This window comes from Nilaparvata lugens, chromosome 13, assembly GCF_014356525.2.
Source record: "Nilaparvata lugens isolate BPH chromosome 13, ASM1435652v1, whole genome shotgun sequence".
Lineage (NCBI taxonomy): Eukaryota > Metazoa > Arthropoda > Insecta > Hemiptera > Delphacidae > Nilaparvata > Nilaparvata lugens.
Genome location: NC_052516.1, coordinates 22,007,120 through 22,034,633, shown reverse-complemented (window position 1 = coordinate 22,034,633; position 27,514 = coordinate 22,007,120). Strand labels below are relative to the sequence as shown.

General features: G+C 34.8%; 1 protein-coding gene across 6 annotated transcripts in view; it reads left to right on the top strand.

Annotated features, from left to right (window-relative positions):
• Positions 1–27,514, top strand: part of LOC111046923 (paired amphipathic helix protein Sin3a) — a 69,617-nt gene that overhangs the window by 2,176 nt on the left and 39,927 nt on the right. For all 6 annotated transcript variants that reach the window (XM_039440082.1, XM_039440086.1, XM_039440085.1 and 3 more), the window contains exons 2-5: positions 7,345–7,411; positions 8,677–8,852; positions 11,871–11,988; positions 20,745–20,977. In XM_039440082.1, coding sequence (XP_039296016.1) covers positions 7,394–7,411; positions 8,677–8,852; positions 11,871–11,988; positions 20,745–20,977 — 545 coding nt within the window. In that variant the 5' untranslated portion in view covers positions 7,345–7,393. The remainder of the gene's footprint in view (positions 1–7,344; positions 7,412–8,676; positions 8,853–11,870; positions 11,989–20,744; positions 20,978–27,514) is intronic.

Below are 27,514 nucleotides of genomic sequence, written 5' to 3'. Positions count from 1 at the left end.
AAAAGTTATTCAATTTACACAAAATAACTCAATTAAAAGTTACTTTTGGTTATTTTTAGTAAATTGAATAACTATCTTGAAAATTTATATTTTCAGAAAATTTTTGTTTTACTAGATCAACAATACCATGAAGAATCTATCCTCTAAATCTCATGGGTTTATCTCTTACCGAATTTGAAATGTTCTGTCCCAAAAATTCAATCTTTAGGCGCTCATATCTCAAAAAGTAATGATCAGAAAAAAATGTTTTCTTGAGAAAACTTTTTTCATTTTGATAGCTTGATGATATACAAGTCGAAAAACTTTGAAAAATATCACGAGTAAAAAGTTCATTTTTAGCCTTTGCACAGCCTTAAGGGTTTAAAATGTCTCCAGTCTGAAACCTAAAATTAAGATTATCTTACTGCTTCTTATTAATTATAATGTGTACCTCTTTATATTAAATAAAAATATGTTTTTTGTGTACGGTAACGTAGTTGTGAAGAGATGACTCATCATGGAGGAAATGACGCATGAAAATAATTTGTTCCAATAGCAAGACTCACTTCAAACTGCCATTATTCTGTATAAATAAAGCCATGTGTTTTTATTTTCTTGTGAAGAAATGACTTATCATGGAGAAAATGGTGCATTAAAAGTGCTTGTTCCTATAGCGAGATTCACTTCAAACTGTCATCATTCTTTATAAATAACATTTCTGCTTTCTATTCAACAAATACTGTCAATTTGATTGAATCTTACTTTAGTTAAGTAGTAAACAAACTGGTGGTGAGAATGTCGTGGCTGTACAACTGGCTACAAAAACTTTCTAGTGGTGATATTTTTCAAAGATTTTCGATTTGTATACTATCATGCTATCATAATATAAAGGTTTTCTCAGGAGATTTTTTTTCTGATCATTACTTTGTGTTTAATGTTAAGTCGGGCCCAGGCCACAAACTCAAGTTCTGTCGTAAATTTGTCAAACTCTTTAAATACCTAAGGATGATGATGATATGAGCGTCTAAAGTTTAAATTTTTGGGACAGATCATTTCAAATTGGGTCCTATGTGATAAATTGATGAAATTTTGAGGATAAATTCTCCATGGTATAGTTGATTGAATAAAACAAAGATTTTCTGAAAATATCTATTTTTGAGTAAGTTATTCCATTTACAAACAATGACCAAAAATAACTCAAACTAAAATTATTATTCTCGGTTATTTTTTGTAAATGGATTAACTTTCTCAAAAATTTATATTTTCATGCATTCTTGTTTTATTCAATCAGCTGTTATTGCTGGCATTTTCATGCATTCTTGTTTTATTCAATCAGCAACACCATGAAGAATTTATCCTAAAATTTTCATGAATCATCTTATCAAAAAGTAATAATCGGGGAAAAAAAATTCCTTTGAAAACATTCCGTTTTTGAACTACTCTCAACGTCACTACAGTCTAATTTTTGAATATTAGTTATTAAAACTAGTACTCACTTGTGGATCGCTTTCGAATTTCAAATCCAGTGTTGAAAATGGATTTCAAAAATCCGAAAGCGCTCCACAAGTGAGTCCTAGTTTTAATAACTAATGTTCAAAAATTAGACTGTAGTGTCGTTGAAAATAGTTCAAAAACTGATTATAGCATGCAGCTCGTCATGGAAAAAGAAATAGATTGTTATTTTAATAGCTTGATAGTATGCAAATCAATAAACTTTGAAAAATATCACCATTGAAAAGTTTTTTTTCGCCTGTTACACAGCCTTAACACTTGAATAACACTGTTAGATTAGCTTTCAATCCAGTTCAAAATATTATAAATGAGTTTTTATAAGAATAATATATATAATATAATAAGTTCTGTATAAAATAAGTTGAGATTTTGTTCTTTATCCTAAAAAATAACAGCGTTGCCAATTCTTGTAAAATTGCGACTTCTCAAATTTCTTATTTAACTACAGAATTGTATGTAGAATATCATCCCCGGTAATCAAGTCTTAGAATTGCTAATTAATTTTATTCTTCAATTCGATTGGAGCTGAGAGGCTAATTCACTCACCTTACACCTAGGAAGAGTAAATGCATTGGGGAATAACTTTATACATTAATATTTCGAAATGCTAAATTCATTTATACACTCATACCTCACGTTCAAGTATTTAGAGTTCCAAAACATAATAGAGGCTTATAAAACAATAAATTACCTCCGGTTTTTGGGTCCTCTTGCTCTCCCACTCTAGATATCAAGCTACACCCAACACTATATTATGTTATCACTTATAATTCACCTACTGTTATCTGAATCTTAGTTGTGCAATTTTAATCACACATATTGTAATTTATAGTAAATATAATACCATAATACTGCTTGCAGGAACTGTCCCCCAATCTTACTGGGGGAATTCCACTCAATCAATTTGTTCTTTCTACTGTTTTTGTAAAAATGTGATTCTTATTTTGTTGAATATCAATATAAATAATGTACATGTATTGTATGCCAAGTGGAAATAAACGAATTGAATTGAATTGATTCTCAACACAGACCAGATATACTAGGCGTATTTTATCAAAATACTTAGATAAATAAACTATCAATGACACTATCGCTGCATCGATTCTTATCTCCGCACTAGAAGGACTCACTTCAAACACTGATTAGTCGAGCCGAAAGAAAGTTATTTTTCTTCATTTTTCTCATATTTTGTTAATAACTTTGGTGTAAACACAGCTTTAGGGCCATATGCACCATTTTAGCTTACTTTCTCTTTTACTTTCCTTGCCCTATTACCATAGGTAAGGGAAGTATTGCTTTCCTAAAAAAATTAAGGTACTCCAACTTCTAAATTTCTATACGTTTCAAGGTCCCCTGAATCCAAAAAAGTGGTTTTTGGGTATTGGTCTGTAGGTGTGTGTGTGTGTGTGTGTGTGTGTGTGTGTGTGTGTGTTGTGTGTGTGTGTGTGTGTGTGTGTGTGTGTGCGTCTGTGTGTGTACACGATATCTCATCTCCCAATTAACGGAATGACTTGAAATTTGGAACATAAGGTCCTTACAATATAAGGATCCGACACGAACAATTTCGATCAAATGCAATTCAAGATGGCGGCGAAAATGTTGTCAAACACAGGGGTTTTCGCGTTTTTCTTGAAAACGGCTCCAACGATTTTGATTAAAGTTATACCTGAAATAGTCATCGATAAGCTCTATCAACTGCCACAAGTTTCATATCTGTAAAAATTTCAGGAGCTCCGCCCCATGTATGTAAAGTTTTGATTTTAGATTCTTATTATCAGGCTTCAGATACAATTTAAACAAAAATTTTAAAATTTCAAGTGGAAAAGATTGAACATGAAAATCTCTACAATTAATGTTCTGTAACATTTTCACCTAAAATTGAAAATAAGCTCGAAATTCGAGAAAATGTGATTATCCAATTGCAATTTGTTGGCAACTGTTGATTCTATTAAATGATTCACTATGAAGAGATAGCAGACCTCGTGTGTCTCCAGCGTTATTGCCCTGTCACCAGCTGACTCAAATCTTTGAATAGTGTAGACTTGAGATGAGCGGGAGCACTAGCGTCAGGTGAACAATTTTCATAACGGCAAGGAAAGTTGTGTGAGTGCGCCACACAATTTTTTTTATTTTTTGACGTGGCTCTTGTGGCTCTCATAATGTAATCCATTATGGAACCAAAAGTACTAAATATTATTACGTTAAACGCTAAACCATGTTCACTTGTGGATATGGTTGCATTTATCATAATGTTTTTCATTTGGGGTTTATACGAACAGCTGACATTTCTCCGTTTACACCAAGCATCTGAATACGGGCCTTAAACAGCTGAATATTACACTAATATGATACTACTATTGTCATGTATACTAACATAGCCACCTCTAATACAGGTAATATATTTAGCTATGTAACATTTTCTAAATCAACAGAACTATTGATTCTTGGATGATTAGTATCATAGCCACCTGTATTGGAGGTGGCTATGATACTAATCATCCAAGAATCAATAGTTCTGTTGATTTAGAAAATGTTACATAGCTAAATATATTACAATATATACAATATATATTACAATAATTCTATTTTATTTCTATTTAAGAGTAGCCCTAACGAAAAAAGACTAAATAGATTATGTATTACCATAAATAATAATAATAATGATAATTTAATATCTTGTTCGAATCAAAATTTATCACGTCTATAAAGCGTGGTTTACACCAAAGTTATCAACAAAATGTTAATAACTTAATCTTTATAGATTCTATTGGATTGAACAGAACTTATCAAACACATGATGAACATATGTAGGCCTATTAGTCAAGTTCCGTTCAATCTAATAGAATCTATCTTAAGGATTAAGTTTTAACATTTTGTTAATAACTTTGGTGTAAATCCAGCTTTAGAGTAAAAGAACATAATTCAATATAATCTGACCATTCAACTATCAAGTAAGTTGAGTTTTGAGTAACAAGTTTCAAGTATTGAGTAGAACTTTTTAAGTACGGTAAGCTTAGCTATTGTATTCCCTCACAAACCACTTCCTTTAACGCCGAAGATACCCAACATGGTGGTACCAGTCTCTTCCATTCAAATAACTAATATTTGTAACTTCACTCATATATTTGTAAAGAACTCAAATATATGGTCTGTCTTATCGCCCCTAAAACTTTACATTTCCACCATGAAATGGACCAAACTCTCTACTGTTACGTTAAGAACATATATGTCTATTCTCTTCCATATCTAGTCTGAAATATAGCGGCAGCATGAAGCTCTTGCTCTAAAAATTATATTTATGAAATTCCTTTCATTCAAATACGTGCGATCTCCTAAGTCTATCACTAAAGAAGATTACATGCTATGATATACTGACTGATCAGCTCGCTCTCTCCAAGTTTTCTGTAGCAATACACTTTTTATAGCATTTGATTCATGGAATTCAACCATCTGTCCACTTGAATTGTGCTATCTGTCTTATATCATAGCGCTGACAGAATCTTAGCCAGACCTTTTACCAACCGCATTTCCTGACAAAGATCTCATACGCTAATTGCGTGGATTTAGACTCTCTGGCATATTGAATACTACTATTTCAATTTCAGCAATATGACAGTTGAAACAGCTTCCCCAAACAACTATGCCATACTGCAGAATTGACTTGACTAGAGCATGATACATCATTTTCAGGTGGTTTTTATTAAGAATTCTTTCAACTTGGTAAAATTTAAAAGATAAATATCTAATTTTTCTACATATGTATTTAATATGAACATCCCATTTAAGGTTTTCATCAATTATGATTCCCAAATACTTAGTATTATTGACTTTTTTAATGGTGGGACAATCACATTTACCCAAGTTTAAATTGCACTGAGAATGGAGTCTCAAATCTTGATTTTCATTAGGCTGCCCTACTCTATTTGCAGAGAAAGTTATGTAATTAGTTTTTTCAATATTTAAACTTAAGGTATTCTTATCTAACCACTTCTTAATTAAAAGCATATTATTTTCAGCTATGGTATGTACTTCATTCCATGAATTACCGTGAAAAATAGCTGCAGTATCATCTGCAAAGGATATCACAGTTGAGTTTAGAAGTCTTAATAATATGACATATAATCAAAAATATAATTAAATAAATAAACATAATTACTCATACATATACTTGAATAAAATTGAAATAAAATATAACTTATAACTTAATGTTATAATTCATATGAAATCTCAAAGTGTAGATCCACATCCACATCACCTCCTATCCGCATTCTAAATGGTCACATTGTCTGTAGTACTTTTGGGATGGTCAAATAATATTTTTGAAATTTTTCTATTCGGTCACTGTGCAAGTAGCCATATACTTGCGCTGCATAATATGTCACTGTAGACTTACATGCAGCATGAAAACATTCCACTTGGCTGAAAGGGGAACTTACACATTCTGGATTAGGTTTCTGCACACAATATTAATACCGTATCTCGCCGCTGTTATCCTATCATACCAATGCCTTTTCAGTGACAGGGAGGAAGTGAATATTACTTCCAAATATCTGTACTGATTCATAACCTCCATAATCTCTTCTCCATAGAACCATTTTTTTACTTCTTCTGAGTTTACCACCTTTTTCTGAAGACAAAAATTTTAGATTTTTCCATATTTACAACTAAGCTCCACTTAATGCAATGACATCTTAATCGATGTTTCACTTTTTTGCATGAGAATCGGGGTATCATCCAATATAACGACGTCATTATTATTATAATTATTATGTTTGTTTCTGTCCATAATGTGAACCACATTGGATGGTCACAGATAGACAAGTCATTAACAATAGAAAAAAACATGCACTCAAGGCAAGAGCATGCATCAAGTAAAATACCGCTCCAAAGCAGCACTCTCACAACTGAAAAACTCATTCAGCCCATAAAACGGGTGATCCTCAAGGAACAGCCTCAACTTTCTCCTCAGGCTTGCCATTGGCAGAGACCCCGCTGTAATGAGTAACTTGTTGATGATCTTTCCCACCATGTAAGCCGAACTAACCTTCGTTCTCCCAAGCCTGCAATACGGGAGGTCGAGCCTACTCCTATTACGGCTATTATGCCCATGGACATCACCCCTTGTAGGCAGGAAACTCACCTCTCCATCTGCCCCAATAACAGACCAGATAATGAATAGGCCAACCACAGTCAAAATACGCTGCTTATCATACATAATACGCCGCGTCGTCTGCATACATAAGACCATTGAAAAATCTAAGTTTCCCACAGATACTCATCCACCTATATATTACAAAGGTAATCTATAAATGAATAGGAAGAATAAAATTGGCGACTTTAAGCATCCTTGTTTTACGCCGTTATTTATTGCAAATTCGGCCGACAATCCTCTACCACTGTTACAACAAATTCTACACCTACTATCGCTATAAATCTATAAATTTCCTCGAATTGCCTCGGAGGGCAGAGTCTCAATTTATTTTATACAAATTATACACGTGCTTATCTTGAGAAATTTATTTTAAACTTGAATTTATAGAATCACTTCACTTACAGGTTATATATGGGCTACTTTATTCAAATTAATAAAAACAATATAAAAACTTGTAGTACCATTTATTAAAAACTTTAAAATATCTTCACGACTAGTTTTGACCATAGGTCATTCAATGACATTTTAACTTGAAAATGATCACTGGTCGAAACTAGTCGTTAAAATACTTTAAAGTTTTTAATAAAGGGTACTACAAGTTGTTATATTGTTTTTATTTATTTGAATTTATAGTTATATATTCTCACCCAAATTGTTTTTTTTTAATTTTACATTTATTAAAATTATTGTTTTATTTACAGAAAATCTGCATTATTCTCAGGGCTTCGTATTGTAGTTCAATCTTGTACAATGGAGTCTAAGGAAGAGGTATGTTTCAAGTTTCATATTTTATTCATTACTTATTTTGCATGACTTTTTATACCTTGTATTCTTCTTTCAAATATTAAGACTTCAATAATAGTATTAAATGAATATTATTGATATATATAATAATAAAGGAAAGAACTGGTTATACACGTACGGGATTGGAGATTCACGAATGACGCATCATCACGTCTGAACTACTGGACTGATTAACTCGAAATTTTGCATAAAGATAAGAATGGTTATAGGCCTGTTTACAATTATTCTTGAAGATTTCGGTAGGTCAAGTATTCAGTTTGTCAAGTTTTTAATTAGACCCTTGCGGAGCACGGGTTGCCTGCTACTTAGATCATAAACATCACATTGTCTATGATTACAACCAAGAAGATGGCGGACCTGCCGAAAGATCTCGTTGTCACAGTGAGTGATTAATTCATTTATTGTAAAATATCTGACTGCTAGTCGTTCCTTTTGATAGCAAAAAGGGATTATTATTATAATAATAGTGCATATTTTAATAATAAGCAGTTCGTGATGGAAAGAAACATTGAAGAACATCAAAATATTGGAAAGAAAAAAACAAGCACTAGCCCAAAACCTTCTCTCCCTAAATGTAGTTCAGTAAATTGAATAATCAAATTAAATTGTACAAAGAGGGACTTTAAAAAGAAACAACTTATAACTGTAACTTTGTTGTTTGCTTTTTTTGTCACAGTGTTTCTATATTTTGACGTGTCTTTTGAAAAATAAATAAAATTCAAAAGTCCCGTTAAAAACTGGCTTATAACAACGGGTACACTTATAGAAAACATAATTTTGAACAATATTTTTGTGAGCTTACTTACCCAATATATTTGCGACCCCACTCAAAATTTGTCACTACTACACCTTCTTAGTACATGGGTTTCCCATAGTTTTTGAAGTAAATATACTTTATTTGAAAATCTACTTTGTGAAACTGCAAGACTTAACCTATCTCGGACTATGTGTTATCTAAATTTGGGAGAGGAATAGCACAAGGTTACATTATTTCTCCTCTCCCTATCATTTTGATAATGAAGCCTACTTATTGAAAATATCTTTACTCCTTTAAACTTATTGTATAAATGAAAAATGAATACATTCATTAAGTAGGGTGATTTTCTAAACAAAATAAATTACCCTTTATATTTATAGTAAATTTGATGTATATTTTATCAATAAGATTAATTCTTGTTCGTATTTTAATGGAAATAAAATTTATTAATTTGTTTTTGATGGATTTTTAGGCGGGGCCGTCTGGTGTTGTTGCATCGGCTTCGGCTTCGGCAGCAAGTGTGAACACACCGCATCCACGTATGACTGACAGCACCGCTTATATAACTTCTGTCAAAAACACCTTCAAACACCAACCATCAATCTACTACAAATTCGTCGACATATTGAAATCGTTTGAAACAACAAAGTGAGCACTCTTTGTATAATATTCACTTATATTATCAAGTTTATCTCCATCATTTGTCTAATGTTTTGTTAGTTTATGAGGGCAATAATAGATCAAATCAAATCCATTTATTGCCAACGACAAGTATAAAACAAGTATCTTCTTCTTCATGTGCCGTCTCCATGGCGGAGGTTGGCTATCATGATGGCAATTTTCACCCTGCTTACAGCTGACTTGAAAAGTTCATTTGAGGTGCACTTGAACCAATCCCTTAAATTGCGCAACCAAGATATCCTTCTTCGCCCCACTGACCTCCTTCATGTTATTTTGCCTTGCATAATGAAGTGCAATATTTCATACTTGTGACCTCTCATTATGTGACCCAGGTACCTTAATTTGCGCTCCTTGATTTCACCAATGAGTTGCAGTTTCTTACCCATTCTCCTCAGAACCTCTTCATTTGTAACATGATCGGTGTATGAGATTCTCAGCATTCTGCGATAGGTCCACATCTCAAAGGCTTGTATTTTCTTCTCACCCCATCTATTCAATGTCCATGCTTCCACACCATATAATAGTACAGGAAACACGAAACATTTAAGGAGACGCATTCGTAATTCAAGCTTGATGTCTTTTGATGTCAGTAAATTCTTGATCCTGATAAATGTGGAACGTGCTTTTTCTATTCTTATTCTGAGTTCTGAGCAGTTATCAGCATTGGAAGTTACCCCTGTCCCAAGGTACGTGTAGAGGTGCGTACAGATTTACGCGCCGCGAACATGAGCAATTCACTTTTAATCAGCTGATGCCAAGCTTTTTATATCTATATCTTACCGTTTCTGTAAAAATACAGATATAATCAGCTGATTAAAAGTGAATTTCTCATGTTCGCGGCGCGTATATCTGTACGCATCTTATGAATCCACCCGCTCCAAACGGATTCCTTCAGCGAATAGATCCCCGATAGGAGGTTGGTCTTTGGTGATTACCATGTACTTTGTCTTTTTAGAATTCAGACTCAAACCACCTTCTTTGCTTGCAGTAATGACACTGTTCAGCATCCTCTGGAGATCTTCCATATTTTCTGCCAGCAGTACAGTGTCATCAGCATACCTTAGGTTGTTGATAGGTGTGCCATTAACTCTTATACCTCCAGTATCATCTTCTAGGGCCTTGCTGATGGTTTTTTTTCGGAATAAATGTTGAAAAGGAGTGGTGAAAGCACACAGCCCTGACGAACCCCTCGTTTGATTTCCAGCTCTTCACTCAACTCAGATTGCACCGTACTGTGGCCTTTTGGTTATAATACAGGTTCCTTATCAGGCGGGAGTCACGAGCATCCGTGTATTATTAAAACAAGTATAGTCCATGTCATAAAAGTCACAATCATTGTTATACATGTACATTAGATCACAATTTATTAATTATTCATAGATATTAAAGCTAAAATATTCTTTTAGATTGTAGAAGCAGTTTCTAATATTAGAAAATCTCAATTGTAAATTGAGTGTGTAATTGAAGAATGTTGAGTGACACATAACCTGGCTACATTTGGACTGTTGTATAGATTAGAATTGGAGCCGTTTTGGGCTTATAAGCCCGTGGTACTTTTCTGTAAGTTGTGTAATTCTGATTGATTAAATAAATAAATCTTTAATTGATAATAATTATTATTAAACGAAAATCCAAATTAAATGCTGTAATTCACCCCAAAGACTTCTGCTACTGCAAATATTGACAACAGGGTAAACAGCTAGATGGAAATTCGATGAGCGCTACTATTCAAAAAATTAATTATTTGTCAGCCTGGGAAATAAATTCTGAATAGTAGCGCTCATCGAATTTCCATCTAGCTGTTTACCCTGTTGTCAATATTTGCAGTAGCAGAAGTTCTTGGGGTGAATTACAGCATTCAATTTGGATTTTCGTTTAATAATAATTATTATCAAGTCATCAGCATTTGAATAATTGCAACATCTCCATCCAGCCATCTGTAAATCTCTAATTCTTAATTTAAAATCTCTCACAGACAAGTCTCTAATGTTCAATGGTAATTGGTTAAAGAATCTAATTACACACGCCCTAAAACTCACATGACTGGATTTGTACCGACAATATTCATTTCTCAGGTTTAATCTAGTGTGGGAATAAATTTTAGAATAAAATTAAATTCTTGATGCCATCGAATAATACACTAAAAACAATTTTCACTGCCCGTAAATTGAATTAAAATCAGTTTAAATACGGCTGAAGATGGCTCGTTCAAAGAATTCATTGACAGAAAATAGTAGTCTAGATCTGCAATAGCAATCAGATAAGACAAGCACAATATTTCGAACTCCTGACTGCGTCGAGAGCTAACTGATAACTGTGAACCCACTTCAATTTTCATTAACGCTTTTTATAGTTTAATGAAGAAAAAATATATACTCATATAACGGGGGAAATGCAAAAAATGGTATAAATAGACCTCAGCACTTATTACTATTATGGGTTATACCTTATTTATAATCAAAAAATGTTGAATAATTATTATTGTAAAATGTTTTCCTTTCCCATACAAGTTTTTTAAATTGTACTTGAAAGTTTAAAGCTGCGTTTACACCAAAGTTATTAACAAAATGTTTATTTTTCCGTCTTATTAGATTGAACGGAACTTGACAAACACATATGCACATCATTTGTATACATCATGAACAATACATATAGAACGGGCTGTGCCTGTTGATCCTCCCCAAAATTATTTTACATTATAACTTTGTATCATTGAATCAATAAAATAATAATAATATTTTCCAAATTCGAGTCAATGCTAGATCAAATAAGATCTATATTAGATCAATGCAATAAATTTAATAAAATTGCTTTTTCATCTACTTAATTAGTGCTTAAACTTTGTCATTTTTACTTAATTATTGTTATTATCATTTTCACTTTTTTCTGTTACTGTGTAATGCTATTTTACTTTATACTTTATTATTGTTATTGTCATTTTTACTTCCAAATTATTTTACTAATTATTGCTTTTGTTTTTTACAGAACTTCAGCTGTAGTTGAAAGCGTAACTAAGCTGTTTGAAAACCATCCTGAATTGCTTCTGGGATTCAACGATTTTTTACCAGAAAGCCATAAGATTCAAGTCGTTGCGAACACCACTGTGAGTTACTCATATTTTACAATCATTTCTAATTGACAATTATTAGTAGGGCAATAATATAAATATAATTGTGGCGAATCATCTGATTGCCACCTGTGATGTTTTCAACTAGCATAGTTTGTTTATCACTTGTAACAGTTTTATTTTCATATTTATCAAAAATCCAATTTTGTCATTACAACATTAAAATTAATTCATCATTCATTTAGTTCCATTCAATCAATTTCAACATAGGAATCATCAAATTAAATTCCTATATTGGTGACCCCGACGATTGAAAAACAAGAATTTTCACAAATATTTTGAGTGAGTATTTGAGTCATGATGGATGAACAAATTGCGGATCTGCATGAACGTGATGCACAGTTGCAGCAACTCATTCAAAACCACGAAGTACATCGGGTATCTATAAAGTTGCCACCATTTTGGTTGGACAAACCTCGTTTATGGTTCCTTCAGGCAGAATACCAGTTCACACTGTCCAACATCGTAAACGAGTTAACCAAATTCCATCATGTTGTGTCTCAATTGGACCAACGCACGGCAGCCGAAGTTGAGGACGTTATTGTGAACCCTCCTCCGCTCAACCCATACACGTTCTTGCGCGACAAGATTATTTTGAACGTTTATCTGCGTCCGAGGAGCAACGCATTCGACAGCTCATCAGTACGGAGGAGCTCGGCAACCGCAAACCGTCACAGTTTCTTCGCCATCTCCGCTCTCTGGCGAATGCAACTGGCATACAAGACAATTTGTTGCGTCAATTATGGCTTCCTCGCCTTCCGCCAAATGTTCAAACTATTCTCGCATCGCAACCGGAGTTGGCGCTTGACAAACAAGCTGAACTGGCTGACAAGGTTAGTGAGATTATACCATACACAGCTACTTTTTCAGTCAATGCAGCATTTCATGGAAAATGTAAGGAGAATGAGTTACTAAAGGCGATTGCCGACTTACAAAAGCAAGTCGCTGAATTATCTGCTTCCCAATCACGTCAATATCGTTTTCGTTCACGCAGCTCTAACCGCAACACTAAAAATATAAACAAATCCACTGCACGTGAAAAGGCGCACCAATCAGAAGAGGGCTGGCCTATTCTGGTACCATGATAATTTTCAAGAAAAAGCTAAGAAATATGCCAAACCGTGCAGCTGGTCGGAAAACAACCAAAGCAATCAGTAATGGCGGCAACTGATTGCTGCTTGTCTGCATCTAATAGCCGCCTTATTGTCACTGATGAAAATTCTAAAATTAATTCTCTAGTTTATACAGGCTCTGACTTATACTGTTTTCCTTGGCGTCAATTACAACGATTTTCTCCTGTGAATTACGAATTAAGTGCCGCAAATGGAAGCAAAATCAAAACTTATGGGTTCCTAAACCGGAGTCTTGACTAAGGACTCCGACGCAATTTCTTATGGAGATTTATAGTAGCTGACGTTGACGTACCAAGTTTTGGTTTTGATTTTCTTTCTCATTATCACCTTGTACCAGATTGTCGCACAAAACATATTATTGATGCCTCCACTAGACTTGGAGCTCCTGGCTTAACTCAATACCTGTCACAGAGCAGCATCACAACCATCCAATATTCTTCTGCTTATTCTTCTCTCCTTTCTGAGTTGGCGGAGGTCACTCGTCCACCTGGTTTACCACGACATATAGAACATGAGACTGTCCATCACATTCGAACAACTCCGGGACCTCCAGTTTCAAGTAGAGTTCGCCAGTTATGCCCTGAAAAATTGAAAATTGCTCGCGAAGAATTCGATGACATGTTAAAAGCTGGAACAACTCGCCCTTCAGAGAGTTCTTGGTCGTCTCCGTTACACTTAGCACCGAAAAGTGACTCATCTTGGCGTCCCTGTGGCGACTTTCGCAGGTTGAATGCTCCAACAATCCCAGATCGTTATCCGGTTCGCCATATACAAGAAGCTACTTATTTTATTGTTGGATGCACAATATTTTTGAAAATCGATTTGGTCAAAGCTTATCAGCAGATACCAGTTGCTGAGGAAGATATCGGTAAAACCGCAATTATCACTCCAATTGGCCTATTTGAATTTCCTTTTATGACATTTGGTCTGCGGTATGCTGGACAAACCTTTCAACGATTTATGGATGAAGTTTTACACGGATTGGATTTTTGCTTTGTTTATATGGATGACATTCTCATCTATTCACGTTCTAAAGCGGAGCATGAAGATCACATTCGAAATCTTTTAAAACGTCTTTTAAAGTATGGCCTGGTCATCAACCCACTAAAATGCATCGTTGGTGTGTCCGAGATTACTTTTATTGGATACAGCATAATTATCTGCTGCCGGTATTCGAGCACCTGAAGGTAATCCAAAAATATCCTTTACCAAAAACCGCTCAAGGGCTCCGCCGTTTTCTTGGCATGCTCAATTTCTATAGGAGATTCATACCACATGCTTCTGAGTACGAAGCTCCTCTACATAGCGCAATCAGTAATCCACTTTTCAAAGGCTCCCAACCGATTGGTTGGACACTTGAACTTGAAGAAGCATTTGAAACCTACAAGAATTGCATTTCTTTAGCTTCTCTCCTTGTCCATCCCCGAATTGGCGCACCACTTGGTTTATTTACTGATGCTTCTAACCATTCAGTTGGAGCATGCTTACAACAACTGGTTGAAGGCATATGACAACCTCTTGCTTTCTTTTCAAAAAAATTATCTTTGAAGAAGGCGGTTGGTCTGCATACTATCGTGAGGTACTTGCGGTTTATGCAGCGGTGCAGCATTCTCGCACCTCTTAGAAGGACACCCTTTCACTATCTACACAGACCACAAGCCTTTAATCTATGCTTTTCAACAGAACCGTGATAAACTTCCACCGATTCAACTGAACCAACTGTCATTCATCTCTGAGTTTTCAACAGATATACATTATGTCAAAGGCATCCAAAACATTGTTGCTGATACACTTTCACGTATTGAAGCTATTACTACAACCCTTGATTATGAGTTATTGGTCAAATCTCAAGAAATTGATGAAGCACTTAAGAAACTAACGCCAGAGAATTCTTCTCTCTCATTGGAACGTGTACCCATTCCCGGATCACCACTTACTGTGCTCTGTGAAGTAGGCCTATCTACAGGGAAACCTCGACCGTTTCTTACACAACCTTTTAGACGACAAGTCTTTGACAGCCTCCATAACCTGAGTCATCCCGCACCCAATGCTTCACTCAAGTTAGTCAGCAACAGATTTGTTTGGCCAAACATGAACAAAAACTGTCGAGATTGGGCTCGCGCTTGTACTGGTTGTCAACGATCAAAGATTACTCGACATGTTCATGCTCCTTGTGGAAATTTTGTGACACCTACAAAAAGATTTTCTCATATCCACGTCGATCTGATTGGCTCACTTCCTCCTGCACGATCTTTCAAATATTGCTTTACGGTCACAGATCGTTTTACTCGATGGCCAGAAGTTTATCCACTATCTGACATAACTGCAGAGGTATTGTGTCATGCACTTTTGGATTGCTGGATATCTCGTTTTGGTTTCCCAGAAACTATGACTACAGATCGCGGGACACAATTCACTTCCAACCTCTTCAACACTTTTGTCAAGCTATTTGGGATTCGACTCAGAAGTACAGCAAGTTGGCATCCTGCATCAAACGGTATGATTGAACGATTCCATCGCCATCTAAAAGCCGCAATTATGGCTCATGCTAAGGCTGATTGGGTTGAAGCCTTGCCTCTAATACTTCTTGGTATTCGATCTGTTTTCAAGGAAGATATCAAGGCTACTACATCCGAATTAGTCTATGGAGAGACTCGTTTTGCCCTTTGAGCTGCTTTCTTGATATCTCGGACAGTTTTATTTCAAGCTTGAGAGAATTCATGTCGCATTTACGCCCCATTCCAGCAACAAGACATGGTCAACCAGGCGTCTTTGTGTTTAAGGAACTGTCCACATGTAGTCACGTCTTTTTGCGAGAGGGACCAATATTAAGGACACTTCTGCCACCTTACACTGGTCCCCATGAGGTGGTGGACAGAGACGATAAAACCTTCACATTAAGGATTAATGGTAAAACCGCTAAGGTTTCCATTGACCGGGTGAAGCCAGCATACATCCTTCAAGACGACTTACCTCAGCCTTCCCACCCTGTTCCAGGAAAAAAGTGAACTTCAAGATTTCGGATGGCCAAATCGTCTGCCCAGGGGGGTGGCGAATCATATGATTGCCACCTGTGATGTTTTCAACTGGCATAGTTTGTTTATCACTTGTTACAGTTTTATTTTCATATTTATCAAAAATCCAATTTTGTCATTACAACATTAAAATTAATTCATCATTCATTTAGTTCCATTTAATCAATTTCAACATAGGAATCATCAAATTAAATTCCTATATAATCAATATATATATATATATATATATATATATATATATATATATATATATATATATGTGTGTGTGTTATATTTTTAGTATATATATTCTCGTTTAAAACAGCTATGCTGTAATGTATGTTCTGGCTTATATTTTAATATTGTAATAATTGAATTTTGTTGAAGTCTCAGTGATTTTTGAAGTGTAATATTAGTTTCTAATTTAGTGCTTCATCCTTCCAAATTCAGAATTTCTAGTTTCATATTTTTGGACACATAATTGGGCTTAAATTCTCAGTAGTGGAATTTAATTTCAGAAGAATCAAAAAAAGTCTAGTTGGAGTTCTTTAAATTTTTGGAGGATGATATTGCGTGAAAACATTTATAGATCTTTTGATAGTCAAGTGAATGTCAAAATTCTGGATTTATCAAAAACCTCATTTCAAAATAAAAGAAAGAAACTTCTAATGAAGTAAATGAGGCAGAAAAGAAAATAACTCAAAAATAAAATTCAATCCAAGTTCCCATCTAATTTTTAAATTCAATCCGAGTTCTAGGAGAGAAAAGTGAAAATATAACCAAATTTAAACTGCAAATTTGATGAAGACATATTATGTGTTGGATTCAAATGATCTGACTGAGATTGAAATTAGTGGCTATACATGCATCAGCGCATATTGCAGGCCTATAGGGCAAAGAGGTGGATCTTTGATCTGTGTAAAGTCATCCTTAATTGCAGTTGAAATTCAATATTTGGTTGAATTATCCGTTGAAAGGGTTTGTGAGATTTCAGCTGTGTTGATTGAGCAATATAATGTTATTTGCATTTGAATATACCGTGTTCCTTAAGCGAGTAATTTTGAGGCTTTCATAGAAACGCTTCTCAGCATGCTTGATGTTTTAAATAGCAATAATAGTACTTATGCTAGCATTATCCTCTGTGGGGATTTCAATGTAAATTTGATGATAGATTCTTACTACAGTATGGTCTTTAAAAATTTGCTGTCTAGTTTCAATCTCAATTTAACAATCAATGAAGTGACTAGACCAGGTGAATCTACTCATTGTGAGGGGACGTAAATTGAAAATATTGCTACATCAATTCATTTTGAAAGAATTATTTCAGCAGAGGTTGAGCCGATGATTGTCTCGGATCATTTTGCTTTAGTGCTTAGATGCCAACTTGATGTGACTGATCTTACAGCTTCAAAATATTCAAGAGGTAATAATAAGTCTAGAAGAATTATCAGACCACTTAATTACTCTAATATTGTTAAATTTCAATCAATAATTATTGCAAGTACTAATTGGTTAGATGTTTATGCAATCAATAGTATTGAGGATAAATTATCCCACTTTTTCAATAAATTTCTTTGTATTGCTGATGCAGCTCTTCCCATCAGATGTGTTGAAAGTGGCAGATGTCCTCCAGTAAAATTATTTTGGTACACTAAAGAGATTAAAATATTAAGGAGCAATGTTTACTTATGTACGACCTCTATAAGATGTCTGGTTCTGCCACTCATAAAAGCATATATAATCAGTTGAAAAGATCTTTTTAAAAAATGGTAAAAAAGACTAAACTCGATTACAATAACAATCGTATTTTGCTTGCTAAAAACAAGCCAAGGGAATTGTGGTCAATAGTCAGAGAGAATTTTAATAGGAATGAAGTAGCTAAAGGTGATAAAATATCTATCTAGTAATACACCAGATGGTTTCAATGATTTTTTTATTGACAGTGTAGATTTATTTGTGGAGAATTTATTTGTGGAGAAATCAATGAAATGAGTAGATGAAAAATTGCGTTCAATAGCAAATCCTGTTCATGACGTTTTTCATTATCTTGACAATTACAAAAATTCAATGCCAAACTTTTCAAAACCCTCTTTCTCTTTTCATCTTACTAGTGTTGAGCAGGTTCATAGTGTAATACTATCCTTAAAGAATAGTAATTGTCTTGATGTGTATTGCTTGAATTCTTACTTGTTGAAACTGGCTTCTCCCCATATTTGTGAAGTACTGAGCTCTCTGTTTAATGATTGTATTCTTGATGGCGTTTTTCCTAATTGCTTAAAAATTGTCAAAGTAATTCCTCTTTTCAAGAAAGGTTCTGCAAGTGAGTATAATAATTTTAGACCGATTTCTATCATTCCAGTTATATCTAAAATCTTTGAGGTAATTTTGTATTTTCAGATTGTTGAGTTTTTTGAAAATAACTCACTTGTTCTCCGATAGTCAATTTGGGTTCATACCTAATAGAAGCACAAATACAGCTATATCTGATGTATTCATGGAAAACTGTATCTATTCTATTGATGAGAAGTGTAATCTACTAGGCAGCTTCTATGACATGAGCCGAGCTTTTGATACAATATTTCATCCCATCTTATTACAAAAGCTCAAATTCTATGGTTTTGATGACATGTCAACCAATTTAATTACCTCCTACTTGAGTGATAGATACCAAACTATTTTTTATGATGGCTGTTTTTCTAATTATTTAAAAGTGTTATCAGGTGTTCCACAGGATTCCACACTAGGTCCTATCCTCTTTATTATATATATGTTAATAATCTTCCTGCAGCAATTAGTTGTAAAATGTAAAACCATTTATGTTTGCTGATGATTTAGCTGTTCAAATAAAAAATAATAGTCTTTCTTGTAGCTTACATACGGTCAATGAAATAATTGAAAATTGGACAGCTTCTAATTCATTGTGTCTTAATAAGAACAAAACTCAACTTTATAATAAGCTTCCTGCACATTTAAAAGAGCTAGAAGTGGGTAATTTTAAAAGAGCCATAAAAAAGATGTTAATAGAAATAATATGTCCATATAGAAAAGAGCAGTTTCTAATTCGAGGGTATTTTGTTTGCTGTTTGTATGCTTGTGTTTGTATTTTTATTTCTTTGAATGTAAATACTTTTTATTTACCATGTTTAATCTATGACGATGCTATGCATTTGTATAAATGTTTTCTGCAATAAAGAAATCTTGAATCTATCTTTTGGAAAGTTTACTATTTATGAAATATGGAAGTAGAGCAGTTTTGGACTGCTGTAGAGGATGTAGATGATGTAAAGTGTAGAGGATTTATCAAGCTTCATTTTTGAATGGTTAGCTATGTCTGTTAAACGCATTGTTCTCGAGATATGAACGTGGCAGCAAAACGCTGAAAAATGCAACTTTTAAACCACCCTCATCCCCTTAGCACATGAGTTAGGAATGGGGACTTTTGATATGTTGTCCTCCCAACTAGTCTCAACAAAGCTACAAAGTCAAAAATTGCATTTAAAACATTCCCTCCAAATTCCTTTGTCAATTGGTCTATTGTTGCAAAAATTGAGATTTCACACTCAACACTAAAGCTGCTGCAAAAGGAGTAGGGAAATTCGTTAGTGTGAAATTATACATCAAATTGAAGAGAATTTGATGCTCTAAAAGCTCATGATCAGCATGGACTTTTCCCGTCGATTTTCAAAAAGTTATGAGCAAAAATAGAAAAAATAGGTGGCAAATGTGTTTTTTTTTTCAAAAAAGTCACACCTTCAAGAGCAGATATCTCAAAAACTACAAAATATATAGAAAAAGGTAGTGAGACAAATTTTGTAGGAAATTATGTAAGCTTTAATTTTCTATATAGCAGTTATGTCCGAAAGATAAATATTTTTCGAGTTATATGCGAGAAACCCAAAAATGGTACCTTTGAACCACCCCCACCCCCTTAGCACAGGGGGTAGGGGTGGGGACTTTTGATATGTTTACCTCCTTACTACTTTCAACAAAACATTGTTGTCAAAAATTGTCTTCCAAACATTGCCTTCTATACCCTTTTTTGAGCATTCATTGCCTGGACTATTTATAAAATACCATATAAAAATAAACCTATTATTATTATCAATTGATCTCACTATTCTGCTGTGTGCTGTTTCATATGTTATCATGCCAGTAATAGATATTGAAGTGAGATTCACTTCTTTCAATATTCACCTTCACATTGCACTAATGTTGACAGTTTTTAATTATTATTAAACGAAAATCCCAATTAAATGCTGTAAATCACCCCGACGACTTCTGCTACTGCTAATATTAACAACAGGGTAAACAACTAGATGTTCAGTAGCAGAAGTCTTCGAGGTGAATTACAGCATTTAATTTGGAATTGAATTTTCCAGATATTTAATTTGAATTCTCTTTTGATAAGATTATTCATTAATTAGCATTTGAACAAATGCAACTTCCAATTTATTTCCATCTGTTGACTGTTTCATTGACCGAGCGTAGTGAGGTCTAAGTTTTGACTCGACGGGATTTGCTTTTCATTTGTATGTATGTCTTGCATTTGAGTTTATGTGTAAAGAAAATTGTTTTTATTTTTCAGACCGTGGGTACTGAAGAGAGTGCACCTTCTCCGCCAATTGTTGATTTGGATTCCGATGAAGCCACCACCTCTGCCGATGTCCCCTTTGAAGAGGGCCTGCCCCTGGCTGAACTGTCTCTTGAAGGTGAACTGCCCCCACCTGCCATTGAAGTGACCGTCGGAAACGACCAGCCACTCGCCTGGCCAGTCTTGCCAGCCAGCATGCCAGTTGTGTCCGAGCCAGTGCTCAATATGTGAGTAATTAATTGTTCCCTTTCCATTTGCATTCATTTGATTCTAAAATATTGATTGATTTGTAAATATTCCGGACTTTGTATATTAGTTAACTTCAACTTATAAGAGGTAATCTGTTTAAGGGTAACAACCACACTGAAAGCGGAGCGTGGCGTGGCGTTGAGGAGCGTCGTGAACAATATCATGTCAAGTAATGAGCTAAAACACACTAGAAGCGGCTACTCGCAGAGCGGAGCAGAGCGTGGCGTCAAACTTTGGAACAAGCTGGATTGTTTTTTGGAGCGTCTACAAGCGGAGCGTCAAAGCGTCAACGTGCGAGTGCACTTCTAATGTACATACTAATGGTCTACTCTTGTACATAATAATGCATTTGTTCTACTACATTTTCCCACCATCTAGTACACTAGTATATTAATTTGAAGTTTGCCCAAATTCCCCTGTAATGTGTATCATTCGATTATTCAAAAGAGAGCATTCATCTATTGCACTTTGAAATCAAAAGTAAGGCTATTCTAATCCATTATCTTAGTGTTATTACAAGTCTTTCTCCAGCAGATATTGGATTTCTCCAATTAGTGACTTGTTTTCCCAAATCAGGCTTCACTCTCGTCAAAATATAATCAAAGGGTGTAGTTGAAATTCGCATGTACTCAAAAAATCGGGACTCATGCTTAACACATTAAACAGATGGTGATATTCAACAAATAGTCGACGATTCAAGTTAATTTCATTAATCCACTCTGTCCTAGCTTGCTTAGCTAATATCCAAATCTTTAAGTAATTATTCTCACAAAGTAATGTCCGTGCAAACTAGAAAACGCCATTTTCTAGGCCCTTGACGCTTGACGCTCAGACGCTTCCTGTGTGTATCATGAACGCTCTGACCACGCCACGCCCCGCTTTCAGTGTGGTTGTACCTTTATTGTGCCAGTACTGCTAGATGGCAGTGAGACTTGGGTAACTACATTGAGTGAAGAGAAAATGTTGGGTGTCTTTGAAAGGAAGGTCATGAGTCATGAGGAGAATCTCTGGTCAAGAAGCAGGAGTCTGGCGCAGGCGCCACAATGAAGAGCTGTACCAGTTGTACCAACAAGCCGATATAGTCATTACAGTGATGTCATAGAGTCATTACATTATAGTCATCACATTACAGTGATGAGAGTGCGCAGACTAAGATGGGCAGGACACCTGATACGACGAGCAGACGACACATACGCACCCAAGATGGCGATGAATGGGAAGGAGGAAGAGGGGGGACCCAGGACAAGATGGATGGATATGGTTGACTAGGGTTGGAGTGCAGGGATGCATTGAACAGAGATGATTGGAGGAGAAGATTGAGTGAGACTGTGCCCGTACTGGGTTGTACAGCCAAAAAAGGTCTATGAAAACCAGTTGTCAACTGGTCATATGGGACATGTATATAATAATATATTTAGGCTATCTCATATTGATCAGGATTTTAGATTTATTGACCGAACGAAGTGATGTCTAAGATTCAAGTCGACGGTTTTGCATCTCTCTTTATGTTTATATGTTATGTTTCGCATTTACGGCGAAACGCAGCGATCGATTTTCATGAAATTTGACAGGTATGTTCCTTTTTTAATTGCGCGTCGACGTATAAGTTATACAAGGTTTTTGGAAATTTTGCATTTTAAGGATAATATAAAAGGAAAAAGGAGCCTCCATCATACGTCAATATTAGAGTAAAAATCAAACTATAGAATTATTCATCATAAATCAGCTGTCGAGTTGATTAAAAATTGCATGCCATGACGCATGCAATTCAATATCTCAATGTAACTTGGTAAAAAATCAACAGCTGTGTAGACTATAAATTGCATGCCTCATTGTAAGCAATTTTTATGCACTATTAAATGAAATTTGACATGTATATTCCTTTTTGAATTTCGCGTCGACGTATTTAAAGGGTTTTTGAAATTTTGCATTTTAAGGATGATACAAAAGGAAAAGTAGTCTCCTTCTAACGCCAATATTACTGTAAAAATCAGACTATAGAATTATTCATCATAAATCAGCTGTCGAGTAGATTATTAATTACATGCAATTTATTAATATCTTAATGTAATTTGGTAAAAAATAAGCTACTGTGTGGACTATTAATTGCATGCCTCATTGAATACAATTTTTATGCACTATTTGCAATAACGCATGCAATTAATAACTAAAATAACATAGTATTGTCTCTCGACCTTTCTCTGCTTGACCTGCTAACTCGGGCTGACCTGTTGCCAGTATGTCTTGAAGGAGATTAACTTTTGATGTTAGCATTTTTGATACACCAACCCAAACAGCCTTTAGCCGTTTTCACACCGATATCTCGTCGACACGACATACCGACAGGATTTACTCTGATGGACAGTATAAGAGGAGGCTGTGGTTTATAACTGCGCGAGGTCTACTGTTCACAGAACTACTTCTAAATTTAAATTCATCGATTAGTCATTTGTCATTAACAGAAAGATTGGTTATTTGTTTGTTGTCAATATTAACTGTAGCATCTTTCTCTATTTTAATAACAAACGTGCGCTTGAGTCATAGATAGAAAAATGTTATTATGTACTCGAGGTGGTTTTCATGTTTTTTTTTTTTTGAAGAGAGCTCGTTTGATAGGACTGACAATAAGTCCGGCTGATCTAGTGAAGAGGATAGGCTTGTTATTTATAAGGCAGTTTTTCTGTCACAGTTCGGGAAGTGTAAAAAGAATTTGTATTATTGGAGAAGACAAGTTCTGAACCTTATTCATTAGTTTGGATCATTTGTTTTTTTATATGAATTGTAAAGTCGCGTTTATCAGTGAATTCCAAACGGAAAGCCTTCTCGAAAGGGAGGTGTCTTCTTTGTTGTGATCCATTTCATTTCATTAGCACAAAAATTGAAATCTTTGCAGCCAAGCGAGTAGCGTTCATATTTATTTTATTTAAGAATTTTTAAAAGCTAGTTTTGTGTATTGTTTTTAAAAAATATATTTCAATTTGAAATAGCCCAATCATAATATTTAATCTTTTTACCATATTTAACTAATGTCATCAATTTAATTAAAGTGTTAAATATTCTTTTCTTCCATTTTTGTTATTATTCTCGTACCCAAACTTACATATTTTAGTGTATGCCAGCAGTAGCTCACATATTTGGTGGAGATTCTCTCCTGTAGCTTACACAGTGTAGAAAATAGAACAGCAATGATGATTCTATGCCTTGCCACTGCCTTCTATAGAAAATAGCTGATACCGGTAGTAATATTAACTGTTCACTCTGTTCTTTCACTAAAAGTAACTTACACTTATGATTATCCTCAACATGATAGCCGCGGAGGTTGAAGCATTTGTCATATAGTGAAGCAGCCTACCAAACCCTTCTTCATAAAATGCTGCCGCCAAACGAGTTCAAGCAACACCGTAAACAATGCCGTAGTGCATTCGTGTGACGTCAGCACAGGTAGGGCTCCTACATTATAAAACTTCGTTGATTACAGCTGATCTTTATCAGCTTGTGTTTTTATTACTTTCCTTGCCCTATTACCATAGGTAAGGAAAGTCTTGCTTTCCGAAAAAATTAAGGTACCCCAATTTCCATATTTCTATACATTTCAAGGTCCCCTGAGTCCAAAAACTGGTTTTTGAGTATTGGTCTGTGTGTGTGTGTGTGTGTGTGTGTGTGTGTGTGTGTGTGTGTGTGTGTGTGTGTGTAAATGAGCGTATGTGCGTCTGTGTACACGATATCACATCTCCCAGTTAACGGAATGACTTGAAATTTGGAACGTAAGATCCTTACACTACAAGGATCCGACACGAACAATTCCGATAAAATGTGATTCAAGATGGCGTCTAAAATGGCGAAAATGTTGTCAAAAACAGGTTTTTCGCGATTTTCTCGAAAACAGCTCCAACGATTTTGATTAAAGTTATACCTGAAATAGTCATCAATAAGCTCTATCAACTGCCACAAGTCCCATATCTGTAAAAATTTCAGGAGCTCCGCCCCATCTATGCAAAGTTTGATTTTAGATTCTCAATTATCAGGCTTCAGATACAATTTAAACAAAAAAATGCAAGTGGAAAAGATTGAGCATAAAAATCTCTACAATTAATGTCCAGTAACATTTTCACCTAAAATTGAAAATAAGTTCGAAATTCGAGAAAATGTGATTATTCAATTGCAAACTGTTGGCAACTGTTGATTCTATTAAATCATTCACTATGAAGAGATAGCAGACCACGTGTGTCTCCAGCGTTGTTGTCCTGTCACCAGCTGGCTCAGATCTTAGAATAGTAGACTTGAGATTCGGTAACACTAGCGTCAGGTGATCAGTTTTCATAATGGCAAGGAAAGTTTTGTGAGTGCGCCACACCAGATTTTCATTATTGGTGTAGGAACCCTACCTGTCCTGACGTCACACGAATGCACTACGGCTTTGTTTACGGAGGTAGTGGTTAAAGTGGGATATGGCCTTGTTTTGGAGCTCCTCGTTAGTTTACAAGCTCTGCTCTTTGAAATCATGTCTTGAGTTTGGGGAAGACGTCTAAGATAATCGTGATCAAGTTGGGTTAGTAAGGTGGGTGATCGACATCCCATTTGATTTGCTAGTGAAGGAGTTTGGTTGCTCCAGCACTGTGAGGCCGAGTTGTCATGGACCTGAAGTCATTTCAACTGACCTCTTCAATTCACGAAAGCCTGTGAGATAAAACGACTATAGTAAATATTTGTAATTGAACATTCAAGTAGGAAGTAGCCCTTCAAAATACACAATTCAGAAAAAAGATTATACTAGCAGTTCTGTGAACAGTAGACCTCACGCAGTTTTCTCATCCACAAGTATCTGATGTCACCTGTTTGAAATGTTAACAAACTCAGTTCACGTTTATTCCATATTATATAATTCATCCAGTTCCGTGACAATCTTTCCATCTGATGAAAATTAATTTTTTACAATAAAATATATCATAATTTCTTTAGCATTGTTTAGTTCATTTGATTATTTTTAATTACCTATTAAATTAGTTTTTTTCAAAAGTGAGAATATTGATACTGATGGGCACGCATAATAATACCATGACTGCAAAACAAAATATTGAAACTAAAGACCTTGAAGATGCATATCTCTTTAAGGTCTTTCTTTGATTGAGCTTATAGAAATAAACATGGCTTCTCCAGACATCTGTGTAATCCATTTTTCAACTGATTGATTATGAATAATTATATAGTCTGATTAATCCTATCTTCAGAGCAGATGATATATATATAGTGATATCGGAGTATGGAGGAATTCCTTTTCTTTTCATATTATCCTTAAAACGTAAAATTTCAAAAAACCTTGTGTATACATCGACGCGCACTTGAAAAAGGAATATTCTTGTCAAATCTCATCGAATTCTATCAACGCGTTTGGCCGTAATTGCTTTACATACAGACCAGATAAAATCGGAGTTAAAACATAGACCTCACTACGTTCGGTCAATAATTTGTAATTCTATGAATAGATATAAATTTGATTTGAGGTGGATGGAAATATTAGAACAGAATAGAAAGATGATTTATTTGAACAAAGCAAATACATAATAATGCAAAAAACAGTTCGCAATGTCTTTCAAAGGAATAAGTACAGTACCAAAAAATTTTATTTTACAAAAATCATCATAGACTTGGCAGAAGCCGTCTGTCGAGCTGTTTACTCTATAATGCACTTTCAATAACTACCCTTATCAGAGTTTTGACCTTCGTCTTGCTAATCAATTTTATTCTTCAATTCGATTCTCAACGCAGACCAGATTTAAGCGTACGGTATTTTTCACAACTTAGATAATCAAACTATAACAGTATCGCTGCATCGATTCTTATCTCATCCCCAGAAATTAAACGTTCTACTTCCAACACTGGTTGGTCTACCCAAAAGAAAGCCTTGATTTTATTTTATTTTTCTCAGCTACTGTTTATTCCCATCTATACTGTCATGGTCAAATTGAACAGCTCAATACTACACTAATATAAATTATTGTCATGTACACTAAGAAAAATTTGTTGATTTAGATAATATAACAAAGCTAAACAGAGTATGTTTTACACAAATGATAATAATTATAATGCAATTTCTTGTCTGAATCAAACATTATCAAGCCTACTTGAGTGGAAAAACGTAATTTAATCTAATCTGACCATTCAACTTACAAGCAAATTAAGTTTCAAGTACGTAAATTAAAAGTATTTTTTAGTATAGAAAATAAAATTTCAATCAATGTTAGCTATTGAATTGCCTCATCAACCATTCCGCACACCATCCCTAATATACCAAACAAGGCGGTACCAATCTCTACCATTCAAATAACTAATTATTGTATCTTCACTTATATATGTGTATCGAGACCAAGTCTGTCTTATCACCCCCACTACTTTACACTTACCCATGAAGTGGTCCAAACTCTCAGGCTCTCTACTGTTACATAAGGAACATATATGCCTATTCTCCTCCCTGTCTGGTCTGAAATTTAGCGGCAGCATGGAAGCTCTCGCTCTAA